Raw genomic sequence first — 20,299 nt, forward strand, 5'->3', positions numbered from 1 at the left:
AACATTTCTCAAATTTTCAAGCTGCCACACGTGCATCAGCCAATCAGATTGCCTTATGCAAATAACCTAGGCAGAGCCAGCTAATTACGTTTATGGAAGAACGCAGCATGTGTAGCGGCCACTGTGATTGGCTGTTGGCCACGCTTCAGACAAGCCTTCCGTCAAGCGTTAACGCTTACGCCCCGTGTGAAATGTACCGTTAATCTTTAAGCCCACTAGAACACTTGGGCCAAATACAGGACAACATCATGTAAGTAGTCAAGTGGTCAAGTGCAAAGACAACAAGTGTGATTATTTGGACGCAGCCAATGTTTCCCCCTGAGCTAAAAACCCGTTCGGAAGAGATAAGATCGGGCATCCTCTTTTTGGTACTAAAACAACGTCAAGGTTCTTGTCAGACGTACCTGCGCATTGCTGTGCCTCACTTATTCTTTTTAGTTTTGTGTTTCTTTGTCTAACTTCTTGGCGAAAGCATCCGCTGTACCAGTGGATCGAACACGAGCACATCTGGCATGCGCAAAATAAATGAAACGTCATTGCGGCCGCTGTTTGTGATTGCGTGTTGTTGCGAGAACTGCCAAGAATGCGTCTTTCCTTCTGAAGATCGTTTGGGAGGTCGAATCGAAATCACGACAGACTCTAACCCTAAGGTAAACAATGATGCGAGTTATTGTCTCCAACCTACATCTCTTTTCTTGGACTACAACAAACACACGGATTGTAGGCAACAGTTTACTTCCTGGGATTGGTGATGTAGACACGACGACATTATCATAATTCCTCCTGCATGGACTCACAGCCTGTAAGTTAACTCTTGTTTGCGTTGCATTGTGAGTGAATCTTTCAAACATGGTAACATGGTCACATTTCCAGCTGACATCAGAGGTGTTCAGGCCAATCAATCAGGGACACGGTGCTTTTCAAATTCGTGCATTTCAGGAAGAGGGTGAAATCTGGAGCTACAAAAATTAACGTATGTGGAATTTTTTTTTTTTTACCAAAACCACACAAACACATTGTATTATACCAAATACAGCAATGAAATATGTGCTCTTTAAAACACAAATCTGTCTTTAAGAGTCTTGCAACATCTGTGTTATGCTTGTAATGCGTAAGCACGTTGAAAGGTCATGCGTCATTACATATGTGAAACGCACATTTGCGGACCATTTTAAACAATAAACTGTTACAAAGACATTAATTAGTATAATTTCACATACAATAATGTCGAAACGGTCCTCTTTCTCCATGCTTGTAAACACTGGGGTGGTAGTTTTGCATACGTCATGCATAGTACCATGTTGACATGGGGGTGAGTAAATTATCTGGATTTTTTTTTAAGAAAGTGGAATATTCCTTTTTAATATCTTAATGATTTTTGGCATTAAAAAATATAATTTTGGCCCATGCAATGTATTTTTGGCTGTTCTACTTATGAACGTTATTTGTTTTTTTTTGTCCATTGCCACAAATGGTTCATACAGCTGATTGTAATCATTGACTTCCATAGTAGGAAAATGAATATTATGGAAGTATTGTTATAAATGATAAAGAAGATATTTAGATAAATATCGTACTTTTCAGATTAAAAGTCTGTTTTTGGGCTTGGATTTTGTAAAATCAATTTTCTAAATAAACGTGACGTATAGTCCAATGCGACTTGTATATATTTTTTTCTTCAAAACGCATTTTTGACTGATGTGACTCCTGAGTGACTTATAGTCCTGAAAATACGGTAATGGTAAGCATACAGTTGAAGGTACACATTTAATTTTCCTACTATGGAAGTCAATGGTTACAATCAGCTGTGTGCTTAATTATCTTATTTTGTGTTCATAAAAGAAAAAGATAAAAGAAAATCGTACAGGTTTAAAATAAAAAATTAGGATAAGAAAGTGAGTTTTATTTTTTTGTGAACAATCCCTTTAATAGTGTGGTAGCGTAAAACTTATTTTTAAAGGCAAGTTCTGCTTTCTGTTTAAAATCTGGCCAGCGTTCACGTGTTTTGTATTAGTTTTTCCTATAATTTATATTTGCAGGTTACTAATCTTCTCATCTCTAAACCCGCACGCTGCAAATATTCGGTAATATAAGATAAATGCATTAAAGTAATGACTCTTAAATGCAGATTATTACATGCTGTTATTGAGCCCTGGTATTCCTGCAGCTCAACTGTTTCCTCAACTTTCCAGATTGGAGTTACATAGTCCAGACCTGGATAATAGCATGTAATCACATACTAGAAAAACTGCTCACAGAAACAAACCAGAGAGAGAAAGCGAGAGAGGGAGGCTTTAAAAAAACTAGTTTTAAATGTTAAACTCACCTTTACAATGTATGAATTGGCCTGGCAACTTTCCCAGGGGTTGTTAATCCATTGCTAATGTGTGCTGCCTGATTTCTAAAGCATTGCTTCAGGTTACCTGGATGGTGCTTAGAGGTTTTAAGTGGTTGCTAACAGTCCCAAGTTAAAAATGTCCACACCTAAATTTCGTCTTTATGATATTCTGTTCTCTTGATATAGCTTGGGGCATTTTAATATACCTTATATATGAGCACTAGTGGCTACACTACCAACTAACCTGTTTACTTAATAAATCTCCTTTGTGCATGACTTTGTTTAAAGAAAGTGAAAAGCATTCTCTAACTCTGAAACGCATTTAGCTTCGATTGTTTTCGACTTTGACATTTTCACACAATTCATACAGCGATACTTTTTTTTATCACTTCCCTTGTGAGGTTTTTATAAGTACCGTGTTGACGGCAAACAGATTTAGTCTCTGGAGTTTAACAGGCCGTTCGGTCACATTTGGCGTCGTAATAATATTATTTTAATTTATCACCATCATTTGTTTGGCCAATAGAAACTCTTAATCATTTCGTGCGTTGGCCCCATTTTGATCTCATGACACAATAGCTTCAGTAGTTTAGATGCAGCTCATTGGAGTGTTCGGATGACCTGACCGGACTGTTAATGGAGGAGCGGGATTCAGGGTCTTTGTTCCCCGTGCTCTCTGATTGGCTGCCTCTGAAGGGGGGACGTTCATGAGCTCATGGGTTTGGAATGCTCTGCTGTAGGTAAAACCTCACGTGTTCCCATTACGGGAATGATGTCATTTCTAGGAGACGTCGACGAGTGGACCTGAGCCCTCTGGGTTTGAATCATAGACGCTACAAATATACACACTGTAAACCGATTTGATTACAGTTTCTCGAGTGGTGTTTGGTGCTGTTTGAATTACAAGGTACACAAAATAAGTTTGTAAGTGGTGTTTACTAGCACAGGCGTTGCTTATACTTGAATATTTACTTAACTTGAATATTTATCTTATCTGGCACCATTTTTGTGTTATTTTATGTAATCCAATCATGTAGCGAACACATTGCCAACAACATCTTTAAAATGCACCTATTTCATTGCTAAAAAAACTTTATTTTGTGTATTTGGTATAATACAATGTGTTTGCGTGGTTTATGGTTCAAAAACGCATTATTTTTCACATACCATACATTTTTGTAGGTCCAGATTTCAATCACGGATGCACGGATTTGATGTGACGCTCCTTACCATGTTTGAAAGATCGTCTTACAATTAGGGATCGACCGATATGGATTTTTCAGTGCCGATACCGATTATTGTTTCATCAGCCTTAGCCGATGACCGATACAGGCTGACGATTTTTTTGAGCCGATATTTGCAGCCGATACTGCTTTTGCTCACTCAATTTACATCATAAAAATGATGTAAAAAAAATGGCATGTTGTTAAAAAGAGATGTTATTAGTTTAGACGGTCAATTTTTCTTAAAAAAAAAAAAAAAAAAAAAATTTAATCCAGATTATTTACTTGCCACCATGTCATCCAAAATGTTGATGTATTTCTTGTTTTTTTTTTGAGGAAAACATTGCAGGATTTTTCTCAAATTAATGGACTTAAATGGACCCCAACACTTAACAGTTTTAATGCAAACATTCCAGAATTTTTCTCATTTTAATGGACTTTAATGGACCCCAACACTTAACAGTTGTAATGAAAATTATTACAATTTTTTTATAAAAGTAAAATATTCTATACACAAAACGGCACTTTTCTGCAAGCCCAAAAATGGGCCTTTCAACATGATATAATAAATGATCTATAGGGTATTTGGACCTGAAACTTTATAGGCACATTGTGGGGACACCTGAAACTAATATAACATCTTAAAAAAAATGCAATATTAGGTGACCTTTTAAGACGAACATTTAATAAGCAAATTTTACTAGACAGTTTCTTTCCTTTACTCAAACCTTAAATTACACGTTACAAAATTAAGATGAAACGGCTCTGATGTCATTAAACTATCGTGCCGTGTTTTATACGTATGCTTGTCAGTGCTACCCAATAAATATCTATTATTGCTGGATCTCATTTGCTCAAATCCTGCATCACTGTAGTTGGCCCGTCAGAACGTCTTTAGCAGCGATTCGTAATAGTTTCCAGAACAACAATCGCTTTTGCATCTACAGTTTGAACTTGCCGTTTCTCCATCTGTGGGTCATGACATCACAGATGAGGTCATGAGCGAAGCCGCAGGATATGACATGCATGTACAATGCTGTACTTTAACCCAAATTAAAGGTCATAGTCAAGCCGGTCTCTCAGGGGGTGTTTGGGGTATCCCAGGTGTCTGTTGATAAATGGACTGTGTGGTATAAGTCACGGCCCGTATCCTGCACATAATGAGTTTTTTTTCCTGCCCCACTCCATTGGAATCCAGCGAATGACAAAGGAAGCTGCCCTCTTTATTTATAGATCAGCTTTAAGATCTTTAGAAACAAGCACCTATCTATCCCCCATTTAACAACTTTTTTATTCACAGCGACGGACCATCACAACTAATTGCAAAGTGGTAGTGGGTTTTTTTTGTATTGCATTAGAAAATATTGTTGAACAGTATTAAACATCCTCTCTAGTGCTGCACAATTAATCGCATCGCAATCGCAATCGCGATGTAAGCCTGTGCAATTATATGACAGCAAAATGTTGCAATTATATTAAATAAATAAATGTGTGGACTTGTTAACACAAACTTTCTGATAACAGTTTGATGATTTTCCTTGCTGTTTAAAAAAAAGAAAGAAAAATGAACAAAAACGGCAGTGCACGTGTGGCATGCACGTGTGTGGTGTGCTTCGTCACTTATACTAGAGCGAAGATGGATGCAGAGGAGGTTGACAGTGATCTGGTAGCTAAAAAAAACTCTATGTCTGTTGTATAGCGGTATTTTGGATTTAGGATTACTGACACTGAGCAGTTGCTACATCACGTGGCAATACGAAAACATTTCTAATTTTACAAATACAAATTTTAGCTAAACTGTGTGTGGATTTTCTTTAAAACCCATCAAGTTGACTCATGATACCATTTAGTATAATCGCAATCGCACATCGCAATTTTAGCATCAATAACCGCAATGGGAAAAATTACCCAAATCGTGCAGCCCTAATCCTCTCCATGTGATCAATCAAGGTCCGGCAGATCTCTCTCTCTCTCTCTCTTCTTTTGTTTTAAACTTGGCAAAGTCAAGTGTTGATCCTGTTTACAGCACACAGGTGTATCCAGCTCATGCATTTCTCTGAAAGTTTTTTGTCTTGCTGTTTTATTTCCTACTGGTGTTCAGGGTTTTCATTGTTGGTTTTGTAGATTTCCCTTACACATGCTAAAGTTATGCACATTTGGGTTTTACTTAAACACTATACTCGATCTACAAAATTACACTTTCATCAAACTTAATAAGACCCAGAAAGGATTAAAGCAGACAGGGGGGGGGGGGGTGATGTAAAACTTTGTCTTTCAATTTCAATAATTGTTTTAGTGTCAGAATTTAGTGAATTGAAGTCTTGAGAGTTTGTGACACTGTCATGTGGGTTTATCACAGCAGTCATCTCATGTTCACAGCAGTCTTTCTATTAAAAAACTTGTTTTATATATTCAAGTTTTTTTATTTGCCTTGTTAAACACATGATTGGAAACCTAAGTCTCAATACTGTTAGAAGACTGAGCAAATCTTTATTTACTGACACTTCCTCCATCTCTTTGATCGGCATCTTGACTCACAATTTGCAAACTCCTGAACTGAAACTTTTCCACATCACTGGTGCTGGACAGAAACCAGCGCTTAACATTCCTGCTGAATCATAACACTTGTCATTCAAAGACTTCAACATGTCTTCGTACAACTGTTGTTATAAATAATCATGACTCTTAACTATCTAGTGATCTCAGCTTAGTTTATTCCCCAGTACTGATTTTGCATTATGGTACTATAGGGTTGATGGTAGATAGTATGCAAACTGGGATGAATCAGACCTGGACATCGTTCAGAAGGAATTTTTGCTCATTCCCATTTACAAAACCACCTCAACTCACACATTTATAGGATGTCTGGTGTGAACCATTTCTTGAGGTCATTCCACAGGTTAAGGTCTGGGCTTTGACTAGGCCACTCCAAATGACACATTTGGTTTCTTTCTTATGCTGCGTTCACACCAGCCGTGGTAAAGGCGTCAATCACGAGTGATTTCAATGTTACGTCAAAGTGAAGACGCGTTAATGAATGAGGTGTTTAGCGCGGTATACGGGATTCCGCCATCTAGTTCGCTTGAATGGCGCAAATTGAGCGTTGCCGCGGCAAACACGAGGGTTAAAATTTTGAACTTTGTCTGGAAAAACGCACCATGGTAACCAATCATGAGCTTGCTCTAGTAGTGATGTGATTACAGGATGCGAGTGGAGTTGCAGAAGCGCCTCCCATGATGCAATTTTTCCCATGAATGTCTTGATGACTAGAATTTACCAAGCGGTTTCACGCGCAAATGAAGTGAGTAAAATCAAAATGTTCAAGCGACAGGCGAATTTGACGCCTCAAACGCAGCTGGTGTCAACCCATGGTTAAGCCAGTTTGTGGTAGATTTACTTCGATGCTTAAGGTCATTGTCCTGCTGCATCAACCAATTTCTACTGAGCCTCAACTGGCGGACAGCCACCCTGATATTATCCTGTAGGATATTTTGTCAAACTTGGGAATTAATTTTCCCCTCGATGATGGCAAGTGGTCCAGGCCCAAATCATGATGTTCCCTCCACCATACTTCACTGTTTTTAATGATGTTTTGATGTTGGTAAGCTGTGCCTTTTTTGCACCATAGTATTTTTCTCTAACAATTCAACATTTGTTTCATCAGCCCATTAAAAACATTTTCCCAGTAGCACTTGGGTTTGCCAAGGTGCTCTTTTGTAAACTTCGGGCTTACAGCAATGTTTTTCGGGAGAGCAGTGGTTTTCTCTATAGTGTTCAGTTAACTTCATTGATTATTCTGCGTTGTGCTTTAGGAGTCAGATTTTCTGTGCGCCCACATCTAGGAAGGGTATCTACTGTATAAGACGGTCTTCATTTATAGAAAATTTGTCTAACTGTCGACTGTGGATGTCTAAATATTTTGTGATTGTTTTGTATCCCTTTTCAGCCTTATGGAGTGCAACTCTTGATCGGATATCTTTAGAGAGGTGTGGTTCATAAGAACTGATGCTTCTTAAGAACAGCAATCGTAAAATGTTTGAGTGTCCTTTTTATCAATCAAAGTATCACTAAACCACACCTTTGAACTCATTTTATTTCTGACACAAATTAGCTTTCATTTAAAGTAATTAGTCTATGCATTCACTTATATTTTCCTCCAGCACTGTGAATGTTTAATGGGTGTTTTCGCAAAGAAACTAGAATTATTTGTGTGTTGTCAACTTATGCACATTGTGTTTGTCTATTGTTGTAATGATCTCATCACATTTTATGGCAAATCACTGTAGAAAACCAGTTAATTCCTAGGGGTTTACATACTTTAATAGTGTGTAATAGTGAAAACAGTGTCTTTAAACAAAGCAGTAGTTTGTTTCTAATGAATCTTTGTGTTGATCAGTCACTCATCACCTGGAGTTTTCACATGTGTCCTGAGGCACAGGTGTGTTCACCACCCCTTCCCTTACCTGTAGGCACAACTATAAAACCTGCACACATCCAACATCTCTCATGTAAAGTAACATCAGTCGAATGCCAGTGACCAGCGTGAGACGCGAGAGGAAATAATAAGCTTGATTTTGCAGAAGTGCCTCAGGCCTTAAGCAGGTCGACTGGTGTCACCATTTGGCGATATGAACAGGATTGTGTGGAAACGGTCAAACCCCCCTTCACTTCCTCCTGTATTGTTGTTTTTCTGTTTGCTTTGTTTCTGTAGTAACACACGCAAGCAATGAATGCTGAATCCTTTATCTCTGTGAATATAAAGGCGGATAAGCTGATTTTAATTCTTACATGAACATGATAACCTGATACTGCCATGCAGGAAATATTTCTATTATTTCATTGTTTCAAGTTTAATAATTAATAATTGGTTAATCATTGTAGCACATTTTTATCTATCAAAACCATAGAAATATTGTTAAAGGATAATTCCGGTATTTAACACTTTGAGTCTCATTTCTGGTTTGTTTTGGACGAACTACAGTGATGGACACAGAAATTTTGACAATGGGTCGTGTCTTGAGTTTTTGACTCGTTTAGAAGCGTCTCTTGACTGCTTCAGAATGGAAGTCAATGGCCATGCACAAACATGTCATTAAAACAACACTTAACGTTCATTTTCAAAACTGTGCTACTCACCGAGCAGTTCATGGTGTTCGTTGATGATTAAAAACAAATATATTGGCGCAATGTATGATTTCAATCCGTGTTATTTGCTATAGTGGAACTATTTTTTCAGATACCTCACAACCGCATATATACTTCCGCTCTATATTTGAGTCTGAAGCGTTAGCACACTCGGCATGCCTGTCACGCGCCCTGCGAGAACAGCATTAGTGAAACAAAACACAAGAGCACTTTTAATAAGGTAGCCTTACATTTTTTTTCTAACAAACAAACACTCCCGTATCAGAAATTAACAGCACAGTAATTACTGACAACGTAAAGGGTAGGCTATTTAAATAAAACAACGAAAATAAATGGACGAAGTTCAACAAACTGTAATAAAACGGTAGCATACTTTCCAAATTAAGTTTATTTATAACACTTACACCATCCAATATGTTTTTTCATCAGCAGAACAATAAAGAAGATATTTGCAGAAACCCCAGTGCTCCGTCATGCAAGTCAACCGATCCGCACACTTTAAGAGCTAAAGCATATATATCCAATACAACAGTAATCCCCTATAACTCCGTGTGACATATTGACGTCTTGTGAAGCAATTCAATCAGTTTTTGCAAGAAACTGGACGTTATTTACAACACTATTAGCATGAATGCCAAAGCAGGAAGCGCGCTTCCCGTTCGAGGCGATCTCTTCCACTGGTGGCGTTTGGTGGCTGTTGGCTATGGATGTTGGTCTCTCTGCGCCACCTATAGAGCGGGAGCGTGAAGCGCACTTCCTGCTTGGCAAAAGCTCTGCATTAACGCTATGAAATATTAATATATATATATTCGAATCTCAAAACTGAAACTCGAATGTCAACCCACGGCACAAATATTCTGGTCCAGCCCTACAAATATGGGAAAATTTTCTTCTGAGAGAAACCGAGCGAAAAAACTACAACCACATGTAAACTGACCCTTTTCTGTTTCCCAGTGGCGGAGTGATATATCAGCGAGCAATGAGTCTTACAAGAGAGATCAATGGAATTTTACAAAATGCCAAATAAAACACGACAGAAACTGTATTTCGCTTCACAACTTGTTTTTAATCATCAACGAACACCACGAACCACTCGGTGAGTAGCACAGTTTTAAAAATGAACGTTAAGTGTTGTTTTAATGACATGTTTGTGCATGGCCATTGACTTCCATTCTGAAGCAGTCAAGAGACGCTTCTAAACAAGTCAAAAACTCAAGACACGACCCATTGTCAAAATTTCTGTGTCCATCACTGTAGTTCATCCAAAACAAACCAGAAATGAGACCCAAAGTGTTAAATACCGGAATTATCCTTTAATGAAATATTGTAAAATATATTCTAATATAATTTGAATGGATTTCGACGTTAAGTATTACCGTTTTGCAATTTGTATATCGAACTCTCATCAATATCTTCCAATATTCACCAAAACAAAATTACATTTATTGATTTGGTGGACACTTTTATTCAAAGTGATCCACAGCGAATTAATAAAAACATTTTTGGAGGGGTTCCTGGTCGTCGTTTCTACACTGGAAAAAATTATTTTCAAGAAAAAAAATTATTAGTATTTTTGTCTTGTTTTCAGTAAAAATATCTAAAAATTCTTAAATTAAGATGCCTTTTCTTGACGAGCAAAACGACCCAAGAAAATAAGTCTAGTTTTTAGACAAAAATATTAAATTTAAGTAATTTTGTGCATAAAACAAGCAAAAAAAAATCTGCCAATGGGGTAAGCAAATTTTTCTTGAATTTTGTGATTAAGAAAAATGTTCAAGACTTTTTGCTTACCCCATTGACAGATTTGTTTGCTTGTTTTATGCACAAAATCACTCAAATTTGATATTTTTGGTCGAAAGACTAGACTTATTTTCTTGGGTCATTTTGCTCATCAAGCATCTTAATTTAAGAATTTTTAGATATTTTTACTGAAAACAAGACAAAATTACTAACAATTTAAATATTTTTTCCAGTGTAAACGGCTTGACAAAATATAACGTTTCTGTATTTCTCTATATTTTTGTTAATTTTAATGCAAAAAATAATACAAATAAACGTATTTTCCTTCATTAGAATTTGTTTTCTTATTTCTCTCGATTGTGTAATTAAACGTCCTGAACATGCTAACAGGTTTTGTGAGAACCACTTCAGACGATCAAGGACAGAGATGTCATGTGGATGTGGTATAAGGAGGAGGTTTTGGGTGTAGTCTTTATTTGTGTCCGCAATGATTCGCTCTGGTTAAAATTGATTTCCAGATGCAGGTCTTGCGTTTGACAGGTTTAGATAATCTGATTTCTTTTGAAAAGTCACAGTGACCCATATATTTCCCTTCTGGCCTGTAGTCTCGTTGAATTTGATCATTCAGGATTATTTTCATTATTCATACCAGTGGAAAGTAATTACATCTCTATTATAAGATGAAATATCTTTATAGGAAGATATAGGCTATCAAAGTTGAATGATTTCAGTTCCTTCTGCGGAACTTCTAATCTTGTGTTTTTTTTTTTTTAATAAACCTTCTGTATGGAAAGATCTGACACTGGAAATCTTTGCAGCCCACATGTGGGATTGTGGGTAAACCCTCACTGTATGTCTCAGCCTGAGAAAGTGGTTGGCGTAATGGTTGGTTGAGTTTAGGAGACCCACCCTGAGGAAATCTGTCGTTCCTGCCTCTTATTCTCACTTAATCTCATGAAAGCAGAGCCTCGGGGGAAACGCCAGCAGAGGAAAGAATGAAATAATGGAGCAATGATTTACAGAACGGTTACAGACTTGATCTTTTATTAACTTGTTAGCGTTCTCTTGACATGAGGTGTGCAGGGTTATATCTTTACACCCTCGTTGTTTCCTTTCCTTTTACAATAGCCACTTAATTTTTCAATATTTTTTTTATTATCAGCTCATACTCTTTTTTTTGAGAATGTTGAAACTTATGTGGTTCATGTGCAGGCATTGGTCCAGGCTTTGGGAATTAATGGACTTTGAATGCAAAGATTTGATATTAACATGTTACATTTGATTTCACTTTAAGAATGACATAATGCGTGATGGTTGCTCTTCATGGTGTCAGTTTGTTACTCTGGGTAATGTTCAGCTGGAGCAGGCTGGTCTGATCATAATTCAGTGTCATAAGCGTTCTTGATGTATCTAGGATGGTTTCCAAAGAGATGTCAATAGTATTCTCCAGAAATCAGGAGAACAGTGACCTTGTTTTAAACTGTAGAGCAAGGTTTTTCAACCTTGACCCAAATTATTTACATTATTTGAAGTTTCTCCTCAAAAGTTACTGTATTTCGGTAATTTAATAGCACATTTGCATGTTAAACTTCAAAATCATTTATTTTTCATCTGTTTTTAAGTTTTAATCAATAATATTTTACATAGTTATTGTTGTTATTATTACTTGTTATGGGACCTTAATCTGGTAATTGTCTTTTATTAGTACATAAATCGTAACATTTTCTAATATATTTTACAGTTCTGTTCAACGGTTGCATGACGTTCATTAGGGATGCTTAACGATTAATCGCGGTTAATCTATAGCAGAATAAAAGTTTTTGTTTACATCCTGTATGTGTGTGAACTGTGTGTAATAACTTTGTATAAATAAATGTACACACATGCATGTATATATTTTAGAAATGTTTACATGTGTATATACATTTGTATATTTATGTATAATTTATATTATATATAAATATAAATACTTAATATATAAATATTTTTTCTCTTAATTATACATGCATGTGTGCATATTTATCTATACATATTTATGATACACAGTTTACACACATATATGGTGTAAACAAAAACTTTTATTCTGCTATAGATTAATCGCGATTAATCGTTAAGCATCCCTAACGTTCATGCTAAATAAATAAGATAAATATTTTTTGTTAGAGTGGTTTATTTGGATTTATTTTTAAATTATACATTTTTTTAATTTAATTATAGACGGTTTAATCAGATGCATGTGCGGTGACGCGATTACGCGTCTGGTCGGAACTTTACTTCCGGTTTCTGTTTGTTTAACGGTCCTTGTCGAAAATAACAAATGCTTTTGGTTTCCTATGTAATTTACGTGTTGTTTATTTTGCTTGTTATGTAAACAAACTACTTTAAAATGACTTTCTTGTTATTTATTCTTAGCGGAGATTACGGTAGTTACGTGATTTCCACGAAAGCGTCTTATGTTGTTACTTCTGAAACGTCTATAATAAATTGTTTTTCAACTGATGAACGCCCTACAATTCCCATGCGAACCACCAGGGTTTCACGAACCCCAGTTTGGATAACCCTACTGTATAGAGGAACTACAGTATTCTATGAAAAAAATGTATTAAAAAAAGTTTTTATAAAAATGTACCATTTACTGGCTGGTTCTTCATATAATCGTTTACCCATGTTTACATGCACCCTCATAATGCGATTAAAATTGTATTTTGGCAATTTTACGATTATACTTGTGTAAACACAATACCTCGATAAAAATAAAGCGATTATGGTCACAAGTATTATCATATTAAAACAGGTGGCGTATGCAGTTTTCAATCGCAGTAAGACTTAAATCGCATCTATTTCAGCAGTAACAACATGAACAACCGGATTTCGTGGTCAACACGTAACTTCCGGCAAACTCCGCTAAGAAAAAATAACAACAAAGTCCTTTTAAAGTAGTTTATTTATATAACAAGCAAAATAAAAAACACATAGATAACCTAGGAAACCAAAACATTTGTTACTTTCGACAAGGTATTTGTTCTAGAGTTCAATTTAGCAACTGCTTAAAAAAAACTGAAACCGGAAGTACAGTGTCATAATATTTCTGTCTTCATCACGGCACCGAATAATGAAATTATTTGTCATTTAACACAAGTAAATTAAAACCGTGGACCGTATATGCGAGTCCATCATTTGTGCTCTGCATTGGGCTATGTGTAAATAATAAGCACAACCATTAGCAAATAATCAGAAAACAAAAACTAGTCACTGTTTTAAAACATTTAACATCATTATTTCTGATGAACAGATAACTGTTGCCCTGTTCATTACCCAATAAGCCTATTATATCATCTCACATATAACCTATTAAAAGACTGTATGCGTTCATAGTCTGCAGGTCATTCTGGCCAAAATTTGTATGAGATTTGCTCCAGCTTTGATTTTTCTTTCTTCACTGTTGTTTCTATGCCTCAGCTACCTTTTATCTTCGAGTATACACACAAAACTTAAACATACTGTATTTGTACTGTAGGGAAGTGTCCGTATTTAAGACTGACTAATAGGGTGTAGCACGATGATGATAAGCTTGTGTGTTGTAATACGATTATGTCAGCTTTTGGACAAAATTTTGGACCCCTTATCCAGTCCCTGTTTTTAGACCTCTGTTTGGATCCATTATCCAGTTGAAATCTGATACAGATCATAAGAGTTTTACCATCAACTTGAAAATGGTTTAGGTCAGTTTTTTGTGATTGTATTTGGTGTCAAAGATTTTATATTTCATGCTATGTTGACGTGCTAAAAAGCATTCGTAGTGTTAGCCCAGCATGCACAACATGTAAACACAATTTGTGCACTGTGCGTGTTGTTTATAAGCAACTTTCCAAGCTTGCTGCTTATTCATGGAGACTCTTGCTGTCATGGAAACTTTTATTCTCTTGGCCTCAATGCAGACGGTCAGTGGTTTATTGTTAAGCTGTTCCCCTCGCTCAGGGGGCATCTGATGGTGGGGGGCTCCTTATGGAGTTCTCATTAAGCAGGAACGTCAGGAAGGCGGTGCTTTTATCCTTGCTGTACAATGAATTATACTCGGTCGTGTACCAACAGTCCTGAGATGCACTGGCATTGAGCTTCACACGGTCTTGCCAGAACATTCCACATGTCTGTCTGGTATTGGTGGAGGCCGTGGACTGACCCACGCAGCCCGGTCACCGGGTCAATCCTGTTTTTCAGTACATGGGCAGTACATTTATCCGTTAAACATGAACACATTGCTCTAGCTGTGAAAACTTTTTTTCACACGCTCTTGTTTTCTGAATGTTTCCTTTCGACTGCGTTTCTGTTTTCTCTTTCACTTACAGTTAGTACAGCTGTGTCAGGCAGAGCAGAAGTTCAGAGAGTCCTGCTGAGCAACTTTAACACCGCGTTTGCCATTTTAAAGCACATGAATTATTCAAAAGACTTTCAGCTGTGTTTGTGTACTTCTGTAAAGTACGTTTTTGGCTTTAGGGTAACTGCATTATACTTTACCAACAATTTGCTAAAACAATTTTGACCTTTTTTTGTGCTATAAGAGGAAGCAAGACGGTTGGCTCATTTCAATCACTGTACAAATATACAGTGTGGTTTTAATAAATTTTCTTTGGTTCAGAAATGTAGCTTGTTTCTGGATACACGGCACTCTTTTGAAAATGGTTATTACTGTCAATCTGCAAGGTATTGAAGAAAAAAAAGTAACTTGATAAATGCTACGATATACGATACAATAGGGTGATTCTTGCGAAATTAGACTTATGAGGTGTCATGAAGCATTTTGATAAAAAAAAGTAAATGCAAAGTAAGAGTATCAAAATAAGAAGCATAGAGTTACAAACATCTCTTCATGTACTATTTTGCACATGATTTCAAATGACATCATATAAACCAATTTTGTTGTTTTTTCCACATTTAAGGGGAAAATTGTCATTACCGCAACGTGTCCATGACTGGATTTGTGTTCTTTGACATGGAAAATTTCTAATAAAAAAATCAAAAAAATGTAAAGCTTCAGTGCATGATATACTATAAACATTTACAGTAAAGAAACATGTAGTGTTTGGTGATCATTGGTAAATGAAGAGATAATAATAAGAAATATAAATGTGTCCAAGACCAATTTTCTCATCCTCCGCAACAATTTTCAATCATTGTTTAAGCCCTCTTAATTTTTTTTTGAAATGGACATAATTGACTGTGACACTCAAGATGGCTACCAGGTAAGCAGTTCTTATTTTTCTCTCCAGATAAAAGTTAAAATTTTGTTTGTCATAGTACAACTTTTAGCTCTCATTACCGAAACACGAGTTTGTAAATGAATACATTTAATGTAATATCATGTTGCGGTAATGATAATTTTTGATAAAGATAATCTAAAAAATGCGGATAATTCTATAGGAAATATTTTTTAAATCCTCTAAAAATAATAGTTATAGTAAGTTCAGACCTTAATCTTATATGTGCAAAAAATTTGGCTTCAAGGGCTTTTAAAAAAAAATCTGATGCTGGAAACCTTCTAAGTCTGGATTTCGTGAGAATCACCCAATAATGCTTGAAGTTTTTAAAATCAGTTTGAATAAAAATATATTTAAAAACTGAAAAGTATATAACAATAAATCCAAGATTATACAGTTTTTCTTTCTGTAAACTTTAGCATTACTAAACTAAGCGGACCTGTCGTCCTCCATTGCACTGCTAAGAAGAGTCATGCGATCACGGGTGGTGTTCACCTGAGTTGACATCATTTGCCAATGTCGCTTTTCAATTAAATACTGACATTGGAATATCCAGTCTTTCTGCTTGCATTGCAGACACATATACATATATCAGATTCAAATCTTTCAAATGTTTTCAGTCATTCAGTCATTACTGTGCTTGTAACACTAACCAGATATCCAAATGCCGCCATAATCACAAATCGAAAAATTGCCACGTTCGAGTACTCAAACAATCGATTACTCATGCCCATCCCTAGTAAATGAAGCCTTTGTCTCACTAGTCACTCTTGTCTGCGTCAACCCAAGACTTTGACTTTGCATAACATTTTTAAGTATTGAAATAATTCAGTTATTGCAAACTATTGCAATATGCACATTTGTGTTATTACGTGGTTTAACTTGCTGCCCTGGGAGTTATTCATAGTTATGTACTGTTTCTACTTTGAGTTACTCCCCATCTCCAAAACGCATAATATAAACATCACCATCCACAAGACTCTGGAATTTCACATCTGCTATTAGAAATAAGACATTGAGTCATGAGTGATGTAAACTAAACTCGGTCTGGTGTAGCTGGATGTCATCACTGATCTCCTGCTTAGCTCTGTGTGTTAAAGTTCAGCTGAGCTCCTGGTTGTTGTGCGAGGAGTGGACAGATGTTTTGCGCCGGCTGCTGATAACGCAGGACTCCGTGCATGCGTCCGACACACCCTAACTCTCTCTCCTGCGGTAAATGCTATAGAGCGACGGCCGCAGGTTTGGGATGCAGTCTCGGTGTCTGTGCTGTGAATGCTGTGTATGCTGGTCTGGACCGTGATGGGTCTCAGTGTTCATAATCACTTACAGCTGCCATTCCTTCTGGAAACATTTCCTTTGTCTTAAATCGAACCGTTTCACGTTTGCCCAACTGTTTTACTCCTGAATTATCACCTCGTTTCCTTGATAAACGTGCAGGCGACCAAAAAAGTTTGTTTTTACGGTATCTCCCATGTCCACGTGCATGATTGCACTGGAAATTATTGTAAGTATAATTTGATACCGGACCTAATATGGACTGCATGCTCAAATACTTCTTTAATGGATGCGATGTTGATCTTATATTGTTTACTGGTACCGTCAAGCACCCCAAAAGTAAATTTACCAGCATAAAACACTGAGTCATTCCCGTACACATCACTCCACCCAGTTTATTTTCGATTTATTGCTTATGTTTGCTAAAGCAAAAGTCATTAGTGGTGGTGTTATCAGGCAGACATTATTGATTTTGTTCATACCTGGATTTAAAGAAGTGAACATTTTGTCTTTTACATTTTGCATTTATGCATTTGGCAGACACGTTTATCCAAAGTGACTCAAAGTGCATTTTAGGGCTATACATTTTAGCATTATGTGTGTTCCCTGGGGATTGAATCCATAACTTTTTTGCGTTGTTAATGCAATCCTCAACCAATTAAGGAACAGGAACTCTTAATGTATCCATAGACTTTGCACTTTGCTCTTGTATTGGGTTTTACACACATTTTCGTTTGTCTGTGGCCATTTATGGTATGGCTATGCTGCAGTATGTGATATGGATTGGGAATTGGTCTCGTAAATGATTCAGGCTGGATTCAAAGCTGTCCGCTTTCAGTAAAACACCAATCTCGATGTCTCACAAGTGCATACACTACAGGGTTACCATGGGTCCTTGAAAAAATTCAAGGCCATGGGAAGTTTTTGAAAATATGCATATATAGATACAGGTCATTGAAAGTGCTTGAATCTATTTTATCCAAGAAGTTTTCTGCAAAAAAATCCAAATTATTCCCTGTGTAGTGTAGGATAATATCATAAAATTTCTTGCCTTTTAAGCACACGTGCTAAACTTTTCGCTTTAAATGCTTCTGTATGCGATTGTTGATTCATACCAAAATGCTTTTTTGCATAGTTGTGTTTGACACATGAAAACGTCTCTGGTTGCGTATGTAACTGTTGTTCCCTGAGAAGGGAACGAGACGCTGCGTCTCCCATGCCAAACTTCCTGCGTCCCTGAAACGCCGTCATTGGCAATATTTCAGAATGCAATATACTTTCTGGCTCTGCGTCACCCTGTCTTTGTCATTAAGCCTCACCATTGGTTGAATCTGATATACACATTCAGACGCACTTACCCCTGGAGGCGTCCCCAAAGTGTCACCGCAGTGACGCAGCGCGAGTTCCTTTGAAAGGGAACTGTAACAATGTATCTTAAAAGGTAACACGATGTAACCTTGCTCTTACTTGAAATGCATCCCCACATTAAGTCCTTGAATTTGAGGGTATTGGACCTGGAAAGTCCTTGAAAGGTCCTTGAATTTAAAGTTAACTAAGGTGTGGGAACGTGACACTACCTCATTTTAGAGATGTTTAAACTCTCAGATCTCCCAAATGACATTATCCAACACATAGATCTATCAGTCTTATATTTCTGACAGCATTATGTATTCTTATCAACAGACAGCAAAGCCATTGTGGATGGGAATCTGAAGTTGATCCTGGGTCTGGTGTGGACTCTCATTCTGCACTACTCCATCTCAATGCCCGTGTGGGAGGATGAAGACGACGACGAAGCCAAAAAACAGACGCCCAAGCAGAGATTGCTCGGCTGGATCCAGAACAAAGTGCCCGACCTTCCCATTAATAACTTTAACCAGGACTGGAGGAACGGCAGGGCTCTTGGGGCTCTGGTGGACAGCTGCGCACCAGGTGAGCGTTTGGACCTTCGGATGTTTCATTCATTACGGGTGGATTATACGTGTGCGGAGGTGTTAGTATGCAAAGCATTTAACTTGTACAACCATTGTTGTTCACGGACAGCTGGGTTTGTTTGGTCCGTGTTTGTCTAGAGACGCTGACGCTGAGCAGAAAACAGCTGGGAGAGTGCTTCTGTTCTGTAGAAATCATTAATGTATCTTTGTTGGAGTCTTTTAGTCCAACGTTTTCTTCCTTTCATGTACATTTATACTGGTGCTCTAATGGTCACTGGCCATATAAATCTTATAATGCACCACTATCTATACTTAAAGGGGTCATAGCGTGAAAAAGCGTACTTTTTCCATGTTTAAGTGCCATAATTGGGTCCCGAGTGCTTCTATAAACTTAGAAAATGTGAGCGAGCAACCCCGTAACTTAGTTTGGTAAACTTTTCTTTGTAAGCATGTGAAAAATTAGATAGTTCAGATTTCACCTGTTTTGTGAGATGGGTAGCAAGGCCAATTACAATAATACCGCCCCTTAATCTGCACTATCCAACCACGGCAATGCCTTTTAGCGCAGACAGAAAGAAAGAGAGAATTGAGTTTCAATTTCAACAAACCACCATCATTGCGATTTGCATTTTATCTGCTCTTTGCATTTTAAAGGACACACCCAAAAATGGCACACTTTTGCTCAAGCCTACAAAGTATCAATTTTAACATGTTATAATAAATTAAATTATCTATTATCTTTTACATCTTAAAAAAATCTCATAATATGACCCCTTTAAATATTTGCACCTTTTTTATTTGCATTAAGCTGGTGACCTCAGCTCCCCAAATAATCATAATGGTATACGTACATGTACAATATATGCTTAAAGCGATATTCCAGCCAAATATCAAAATTACCCCATGATTTTCTCACCCTTAAGCAATCCGAGATCAAATGTACTTGTCTTAAAGATGATGGACATTTGTGAGTTATTTTAGGAAATGTTTTTGCTCTTCCAACCCTACTAATTGTAGAAAACAGGGATCAGGGAACAATTTCTGACTGTATACCCCCAAAAGTGCATTCATCCTTCACAGAGGTAATCCATACGTCTCCAGTGGGTTAATAAAGGTCTTCTGCTAGTAATCAATGCCATCTTGGAGTCATCCGATTCATGCGAGTTTTTATAGTTCATAAAGTTACAACAAAATCTCATTGATTACCTGCGAAAGACTTTTATTAACCACTTGGAGCCGTGTGGATTACTTCTGTGAAGAATGGATGCACTTCTTTGTGCTTCGAAGTCATAATTGTTCCCAGATCCCTGTTTTCTACACTGGTTAGCTTGAAAAGCAAGGACATTTGCTACAATAACTTGATGTGTTTGTCTGAAAGATGATGGATAT

The 20,299-nt window shown here is 37.0% G+C and overlaps 1 protein-coding gene across 1 annotated transcript in view; it reads left to right on the plus strand.

The window, feature by feature from the left end:
• Window positions 1-20,299, plus strand: part of flnba (filamin B a) — a 98,527-nt gene that overhangs the window by 18,399 nt on the left and 59,829 nt on the right. The window contains exon 2 of the mRNA XM_065240803.2: window positions 18,660-18,908. Coding sequence (XP_065096875.1) covers window positions 18,660-18,908 — 249 coding nt within the window. The remainder of the gene's footprint in view (window positions 1-18,659; window positions 18,909-20,299) is intronic.

This window comes from Paramisgurnus dabryanus, chromosome 14 (genome assembly GCF_030506205.2).
Source record: "Paramisgurnus dabryanus chromosome 14, PD_genome_1.1, whole genome shotgun sequence".
In the NCBI taxonomy this organism is placed as follows: domain Eukaryota; kingdom Metazoa; phylum Chordata; class Actinopteri; order Cypriniformes; family Cobitidae; genus Paramisgurnus; species Paramisgurnus dabryanus.